Genomic DNA, 9,432 nt, shown 5'->3' with positions numbered 1-9,432 from the left:
CTCACTGTACCCACCACAGTTAAAATGTTGATTCGTCTAATAACCTAAGCAATAATAATAATGATAATAACAGTAGCCCTAGTAACTACAAGGCTCTTAATATCACTAATGCTTGTAAGCCTTGTACGCTTGGCAGTAAGCTTAGCAAGAACGTCAACAAGGGTAGTCGCTTCTTTAGCACTTCTGCTAGCCTTATAGTTATTAATAAGGAGTAATTACACAACTTTTTTTCCCTGAAATCTTATATAATAATCAGATAGATTGCATAATATAGTAATTTAGGAAGGTTATAGATATAGTGGAGGTATAATTTAATATTAAGATTAGTATTAGTAGTAGTTAGGTATATTAAATACCTTTTTAAGGTTATATTTTGTTTTTAGATAGTTAATAATATATAGCGGTAAGGTTATATGAATTAATTATTAAGTGTTTTCTTTTAATTTTTTAATATACACTTTAATTTAAATCCTTAATATATTTATTATAATTAATTATCTAAGTACTAAGTTTAGCGATTTCTTAGTAAAGGCATTAGTAAGGTTATCTTTCCTATTAATTTATCTTACTTCTAAGATCTTTTTCTTTTTATATAACTTATATAGACTTATAATATTAATTATAAGCCTTTTTTTATTTATTATATTTAGTTATATAAGGTACTTATATAAAGATTATAAGTCTAAATAAATAATAACTAGAATCCTTAAGAGTTATAATATACAAAAGATCTTAGTAAGTATTATACTAAAAGATATTTTACTATTAAATCTTATAGTTATTTTATATAACTTACTTATAAGTACACTTTATATAACTCTTTTACACTTTATTAAATTCTAGTATATAATATTTCTTTTAATCTAAAAGTCTATTATTATATAAGCTATTTCCTTAGCTAGTATAATAATAAATCTAAGTTATAATAATAAATCTAAGTTATTTATAAATAATTTATCTATAAAAATATATATCTTTATATAATAGAGATTAAAAGGGATATATGTAAGGCCTTATGTAGAGTTATTAATTTATTACTAAAGTCGTACATTTAAAGCTTTAATATTCTTCTTATTAGGTTCCTTAGTTTAGGCTATAGTTAATAGGTTATATAATACCTTTAGTTAATAGATAAATATAAAATATACTCCTCTTACCCTTTAAAAAACATACTACTAATATATATTATATACATCAAGATTAATAAGTTTCAGGTATTTTACTTAGCCTTTTTAAATAAAAGTAATATAGTTATTATATAATTAAATCTTTCCTTTATTAAAGTTAATTTCACTATTAAGTAATAAAGTAGTTTTTAGTTTTATATAAAGTCCTTTCCTTCTTAGCTCTTCTTTTTCTCTCTAAAAAAAAGTAGGTATAGTAAAGCTAAATGTATTATTTATCTATATAGCTATAATCCTAAAGGTATCTAGTCCTTCTATTATATATAGCAAGCATAAATTATACATTAACTCTGTTATCTTTAGATCTTTCTTGTAATACTTAGAATAGGTTTTATACCAGTATAAGCTTAACTTTACTAAGCTATATAGTAGTTTTAAGAAATAAAAAAGTATATTCTTAGGGTATTTATCTTCTAACTCCTTAGGTAATTATTGTTACGACCCAGGAAAGCGTTGGTTAACGTAACCACCTGGAACGAACCCACGAGGGACCAGGGGACATTCGGGCTCATGTATGCATGATCACGGCGCTTACGGGCAAGGGTCGGAACGGAAGAACTATGGACAGATCACGTGATGATAAGAAAGTGATCAAGAGATAAGGTGATCACTGGGAGCGATCACCAAGTGAGCAGCTCACCCCGGACCCACTCTAGTTGATCACCATCAACAGCATCACGATAGGGAGACATCAGTATATAGACAGGACTTGAGCCTGGGGCTCAAAGACTCTCCATAGCTCTTCAGCAATCAACTTCGTGATTCACTCTCTCATAAGTGACTCTTAGATTATCCTTCTGTTGTGAAGCTATAAAGCTATCTACGCCTAGACGTGCCTGACTGATCACCAGACACCAACAGACCAGCAAGATTACCAACAAGACTTACCTTACTGTTACCGAGTATCGACCTCAGCTGCCTATTAGCAGAAAACACCACTGTCGGATATCTGACCGTAACACTTTGATTGCTCCTGTTTAGTAAGTTGACCTTGATACTCACCAAACAGTAACGATGTCCTCCAAAGCCACCCCGACTTCATCTAGCGGATCCAAGGGAAAGGCGGTCGCACCCCCTAAACCCATGAGCTTGGACCAGGAAATGAAGGGCGCCGAATCCTCTAGCGACGAGGACGACAATGCTGAAATGGCCAAGCAACTCAAGAAGGCCCACAAGGACATCGCGGACATGCAACAGATGTTCAACAACAACGCGGCACTCCTTGACCAACTTCGGGCTGAGGTCCAGCAAACCAACAATCTCAGGGAAGAAGTTCGCACTCTCCGAGCTGCTGCCAACATCATCTCGACCCCAGTGGATGGGCGGGAAAAACTCAAGCTCAACTCCCCCACCACCTACGACGGGACCCCTGGAACGCTTAAAGGATTCTTGATACAGGTCAGGACCTACCAGACGTTTCACTCTGGCAACTTCCGTACGGAAACGGAGAGAATCATCCATGCAGGCACCTTCTTCAGAGGACGAGTCCTCTCTTGGTTCGAACCCTACCTAGAAGACTACCTGGACAGTGAGACGCTGGAGCACTGCAACCTAGAGACCCAGCAAATCTTTGGGAGCTTCGCAGGATTCGAGTACGCCTTGAAATCCTTATTCCAGGACCCAGACGAGAAACGACAAGCCGAGCGAGACTTGGCAAATCTCAAACAAACCAAGTCAGCCACCAACTACGCTGCAGAGTTCCGAAGAATCTGCGCACGACTTGATTACACCGACGACACCAAGATCTTCATGTTCTACCAAGGACTTAAGGAAGAAGTAAAAGACGAGCTATCCAAGCTCGACCGACCCAACGACTTCCTACAATACGTGGAAATCGCAGTCAGAATCGATACCAGGCTGTACGAACGGCGAAAGGAAAAAGGAGAAGCACGCCGCCCTCAGCCGAATACCAGCAAAAAGTATGTGCCGCAGGGACCTAGGAACTCGCAACCCAACTCGTACTGGCAGAACAACCAACAACACAGTAAGCCGAGCACCTCCTATGGGCAACACAGCGGACCCATGGACGTTGGTGCTGCAACCAGGAAGCCTCACCAGAACCACCGGGATCCGAAGGACTTCAAATGCTACAACTGCGAGAAGCCCGGCCACATAGCTAGAGACTGCAAACAACCTAAGCGACTCCAGAACCGACCCGTACCTGAAGGCACTAGGAAAGCCAACGTAGCAAGAAGGGAAGTTCCCCACGAACAAAGGAACTGGACCACCTGCTTCGACGACAACTGTTTAGTTCATCAAGAACTGAAAGAGCAAGCCGGATGGTACCCACAACAGCCCAAACCCAGAACTGTGGCAATCTCCCGACGAACCCAGAAAGGAGGCCACCCAGAACAAACCACGGTTCAGCAACTGGAGCAACGAAACCAACAGCTAATCACCAAGCTCATCCGAGCCAAGGAAGCTGCACAAAGCAAGGAAGACAACCCCTGTATGCCCGACACCCTGAAAGTCATCGAGGAACGACTCCAACTACGCATACAAGCCCAAGGGAACTTCCAGAAACAATGGGCACTCGAGGAGGACTTCGAGAACGCTCTCAAGGAGGAAAGGAGCATCAAACCTGGGAAGCCCACTAAGATAGTAGCCGTGGGACGGAAGCAACCACGACGACCCAGATTTTCTCCTCCAAAACTCGGGTTCAGGGAACCCACACCCCAGGAGTCGATTGAAGTACTTGGCGAGAAAACAAGCTCTGAAGAAGAACATGAGGAATCGCTTGATGAGTTCGAACCCTCGAGCAAGCTCGAAAGAAAGGCTGCCAAGCAACTCATGGATCTCAGAAGATCAAGCCAAACCTCTACGCAATCGACATCCTACAAGGATATTGAGAAGAAAACCAGGACGATTACATTCACACCATTCTCAGAAGAAGAAGAATCCTCTGACGAATCGGACCCTGGACGAGAAGTCTTCCGTGAAAGGGAAGCACAGCTCTACGAGGCCAACCAAAGCCCAACTCATTACGACCCGGACGAACCAATAGCTGCGCAAGCGAATGTCGACTTCAGCGACGACCCGATGGTCAAAAGGGCTTGGCCCACCAAAAAGGACTACCCTGAGTACCGACCACAGTACGAAAAGAATGAGGACGATCAAGAAGTCTGGTTCTATGGAACAGACGATACCGGAATCGACGGGAAACCAGTAGTATCCGTCCTAGAGGAACCTATATTCGGAGACCACGAGTACCTCGACCAAAAACACGCACGCCACACCGAAGTATTCTGGGCCGATTGCATCTACGACGAATGCCAGTTCCACCTCCAGGACAAGGAACTTAACGACTTCTTCCCTCGACGAAGGAAGCAGCAGCCGATTCCCATGATCTACCTCCACCACCAACTCGGCACATGGATAGTCAAGGAATTCAAAGCGAGCTGGTTACACATGCAACCCAGTCCGGAACACCCGGTTCTGTGCTACAACGGACTGATCAAACACTGGTCCAAATGCATGCACGACGAATGTATGATGCATTACGTAGGCAAAGCCAAAACCTGGAGAACCCAGATTAGGGAACAAACCCCCCCGAGATAAAACCGGTGGACATGAAGGGGAAGCAAGCCCACCGACACTACTCAAAAAACTAGGGACGCCAACTGCACAGGGACAGCAGAAGGCGACACTGAGGAAGTCCCTATACCTCGCCACGACGACAGACGCCTCACACCTGGTTCTGAGCGTCTACATCGAAGGACAGCCCACTCAGGTCGTAATTGACAGTGGAGCACAAGCAAACCTGATGTCACCACGACTGGTGAATCAACGAGGAATCACATGGAGATTCAAGGAGGAACCATACACCCTGCAAAACGTGGAAGGAGAAACAGTTGAGTACGGTGGAGGCACCATTGACAGAGAAACCGCGCAACTCTCTATGGTTACCCATGACCGTCAAGAACATCTGATCTTCGACATAGCACAAATAGGAGACATGGATGTCATCCTTGGAATCCCATGGTTACGACAACACAACCCGAGCATAGATTGGAGAACAGGCCAACTCCAATGGAGAGATTCGACTGCGAGGCAGCGTTGCAAGCCGCAACCCCCGAGTGAATCAAAGCGACACAGATACGTCGCATACGTCAAAAGAATCGAGCCCACGAAGGACGAACAATTCGAACAATTCATCAACGATCAACGAGAGGAAGAACGCCTCTCTCCGATCCCAGAACAATACCGCAAGTACACCAAACTCTTTGCTGAAGAATTGGAAACCGGCTTGCCTGAACATAGCTCGTACGATCACGAGATCCCGCTCAAAGAAGGAGCACACCCGAAGTTTCACAAAATCTACGGACTGAATGAAACGGAACGCGAGGCACTTGACAAATACCTCGAAGAAAACCTACGCAAAGGTTACATCCGACCATCGACATCCCCTGCAGGATACCCAATATTGTTTGTACCAAAGAAAAATGGCAAACTACGACTCTGCGTGGATTACCGACAACTCAACGATATTACAATCAAGAACTGCTACCCGCTACCTCTTATCTCAGAATTACGAGACCAGCTGTACCACGCCAAATGGTTCACAGCCATCGACCTCAAAGGAGCCTACAACCTGATCAGGATGAAGGAAGGCGAGGAGTGGAAGACTTGCTTCCGCACCAGGAAAGGCAACTTCGAGTATCTAGTCATGCCTTTCGGACTCACCAATGCACCCGCCACCTTCCAGACAATGATCAACCACGTCCTGAGAGAATTTATAGATGTGTTCGTTGTCGTCTACCTAGACGATATACTCATCTACTCTCGTACCCCCGAGGAACACGAGAAGCACGTTCACACCGTACTCCAACGACTACAAGAAGCCAAACTACTAGTCGAACCCGAAAAGAGCGTATTCCACAGTCAACGAGTCGACTTCTTAGGATTCACCATCACACCAGGAAAGATCCGGATGGAAAATGGAAAAATCGCGGCCGTCAAGGACTGGCCCCGACCTCAAAATGTCAAGGACATCCAATCCTTTTTGGGATTCGTCAACTTTTACCGACGATTCCTCAAAGGATATTCCGCCAAAATCAACCCCCTCATCAAGCTCACCAGAAAGGACGTACCCTTCGAATGGACCGAAGAACAAGAAAAAGCCTTCGAAGAAGTCAAGCAACAAGTTTGTTCCGAACCAGTTCTGATAATCCCAGACCCAAGAAAACCCTTCGAACTGGAAACCGACGCTTCAGACTACGCCATCGGTGGACAACTCGGCCAACGCGACGATGAAGGAAAGCTACACCCTTGCGCTTTCTTCTCTCGAAAACTTAGCGGAGCCGAGCTCAATTACCAAATCCACGACAAGGAACTCATGGCAATTATCGAAGCTTTCCAAGAATGGAAACCTCAGTTATCCGGGACCAAACATGAAGTCAAGGTCTACACCGACCATAAGAACCTCACTCACTTCACCACCTCTAAAGTCCTCAACAAACGACAGATCAGATGGTCTGAATTCCTGTCAGAATTCAACTTCAGAATCATCTACGTCAAAGGATCTGAGAACGGAAGAGCTGATGCCCTAAGCCGAAGACCGGACCACGAAACCCCGGTACCAGAAGAAACCCAAGTCATCCTCAAGGAGGACAAGAACGGTGACCTTGTCCCAGCACAGAAACTCATTATGATCGGTACCCGTGTCAATACCAGCACGACTGGCAGGATGACACCTGAACAGATCATGGAGATTCATAGTGCTAGGGCCCACGGACACCAAGGAGTTACCAAAACATTTAAACGAATTCGACAACATTACGACGCACGAGTCACTCGAGCAGAAGTGGCTTCAGCAATCAAGGATTGCGACATGTGCAAGAAAAGCAAAAATAGTCCACACAAACCATACGGACAATTGCAACCACTACCAGCGCCACCAGAAGCGTGGCACTCAATCTCTTTGGACTTTATCGTCAAACTCCCCAAGTCAAAAGAACCACTCACGAAAACCTACTATGACAGCATATTGGTCATTGTCGACCGACTCACGAAATACGCATACTTCATCCCGTACTTAGAGTCAAGCACGGCAGAAGACCTAGCGTACGCGTTTTTGAAATACATCGTCAGCAACCACGGATTGCCCAAGGAAATCGTATCCGATAGAGACAAACTGTTCACATCCAAGTTTTGGAAATCCCTGATTTCGCAACTAGGAGCTGATCACAAGCTATCGACCGCTTTTCACCCACAAACCGATGGACAAACCGAACGAATCAACCAGATACTGGAACAGTATCTACGATGTTATGTCAACTACGACCAAGACAATTGGGTACCATTGCTTCCAATGGCCCAATTCGCCTATAACAGTGCTATAGGAGAAAGCACACTGAACTCCCCATTCTACCTGAATTACGGATTCGAGCCTACGGCATATGGAGAACCTCGACAGGGACCACGAGCACTAAAGGCTGTGGCAGATTACAACAAATTACGAGAAATCCAAGAGAATGCCACCAAAGATCTCGAATTTGTCAGGGCACGAATGAAGAAATACGCCAACACATCAAGGGTTGAGGGACCAACCTTTGAAGAGGAAGATAGCGCGTATCTTCTGCGACGCAACATCAAAACGAAAAGACCAAGTGACAAATTGGACTACAAAAAACTTGGACCTTTCAAAATCATTCAGAAAATCTCAGACGTCAACTTCAAACTCGACTTACCAGACACAATGAAGATACATCCAGTTTTTCATATCGCACTGCTTGAACCAGCACCGCGAGGATCAAACACCAACGACTGCATCATCGTGGAACCAAACGAACCGGAGTACGAAGTCGAACGAATCATTGACGAGCGAGAGGAAAACGGAGAAACACAATATCTTATTAAATGGAAAGGATACGGACACGAGGACAATTCATGGGAGCCAGTCAAGAACCTCCAACACTCCCAGCAACTCCTTCAGGACTATCGCGAGTCCCAGAACCCTCAGCCACGAAACCCTCAACAGGCAGCTCACCGAAGGACTGCCAGGACGGATCGCTAGGATCAAAAGACTCAAGGAAGGACAGGTCAATTGCACCAAAACCACCACTAGCCTGTACCTCGTGAACCGCCTCAACCACCGGATCGACGGGCGAATCCGCAGGCCACTCAGCAGCGGCCTCACGACCCCTCTTGAAAATCATCCGTTTCTCTTTACGTAAACGATCGAGCCGGGCAAGAGACGCATCCATCTCCGCCTGCGCAAGACGGAACAGTTCTGCTTGCTTTCGCAGTAACTCCGCCTTCTGACGAAGCAACTCTTCCTCCTGCTCTTCAGCCTTATCCAGACGATCGGCTTCATTCAGCAAACGATCCACTACGATCATTAGAAAGCCACACACCTCGGAACCACGAAAAACACTCACATTCGCAAATCGCATTATCATCCCCATCACAAGAGCGACCCCGGCGAGTACACTCTTGACACTTCTGGAAACCCGCAAGCATCTTGCAACGGATCCCCTTGGAACGACACCAACTACACGGCATTTCGATTTCAATTCCGTGTTCACGAATCCTCAAGGAATCCGCGAGACGGCGCTTGGTGGAAGAAGCCTTGCCAGATTTAAGAGTGTCTGACTCTGCCGCATTAGTCACCAACGACATGGTGGAAGAAAGATGAGAATGAGATAAACCCAGGGACAGCCCGCGGCGGGAACCCACTTACCTATATAGGTCTAAGGGGCTAGACCTTTGGAGGGGAGACCTGATGTTACGACCCAGGAAAGCGTTGGTTAACGTAACCACCTGGAACGAACCCACGAGGGACCAGGGGACATTCGGGCTCATGTATGCATGATCACGGCGCTTACGGGCAAGGGTCGGAACGGAAGAACTATGGACAGATCACGTGATGATAAGAAAGTGATCAAGAGATAAGGTGATCACTGGGAGCGATCACCAAGTGAGCAGCTCACCCCGGACCCACTCTAGTTGATCACCATCAACAGCATCACGATAGGGAGACATCAGTATATAGACAGGACTTGAGCCTGGGGCTCAAAGACTCTCCATAGCTCTTCAGCAATCAACTTCGTGATTCACTCTCTCATAAGTGACTCTTAGATTATCCTTCTGTTGTGAAGCTATAAAGCTATCTACGCCTAGACGTGCCTGACTGATCACCAGACACCAACAGACCAGCAAGATTACCAACAAGACTTACCTTACTGTTACCGAGTATCGACCTCAGCTGCCTATTAGCAGAAAACACCACTGTCGGATATCTGACCGT

At 45.1% G+C, this 9,432-nt stretch overlaps 1 protein-coding gene across 1 annotated transcript; it reads left to right on the top strand.

The window, feature by feature from the left end:
* Positions 1 to 3,635: 3,635 nt before the first annotated feature.
* ColSpa_03762 (uncharacterized protein) lies at positions 3,636 to 4,742 on the top strand (the record flags this gene model as incomplete). Its single annotated transcript, XM_049269974.1, has 1 exon — positions 3,636 to 4,742. One exon carries the CDS (start codon positions 3,636 to 3,638, stop codon positions 4,740 to 4,742), a length of 1,107 nt encoding a protein of 368 aa, XP_049125931.1.
* Positions 4,743 to 9,432: the final 4,690 nt, after the last annotated feature.

Source organism: Colletotrichum spaethianum, assembly GCF_022836535.1.
Source record: "Colletotrichum spaethianum MAFF 239500 DNA, contig07, whole genome shotgun sequence".
Taxonomy (NCBI): domain Eukaryota; kingdom Fungi; phylum Ascomycota; class Sordariomycetes; order Glomerellales; family Glomerellaceae; genus Colletotrichum; species Colletotrichum spaethianum.
The sequence above is the reverse complement of the archived record's forward strand: the minus strand, read 5'-3'. Positions and strand labels throughout refer to the sequence as shown.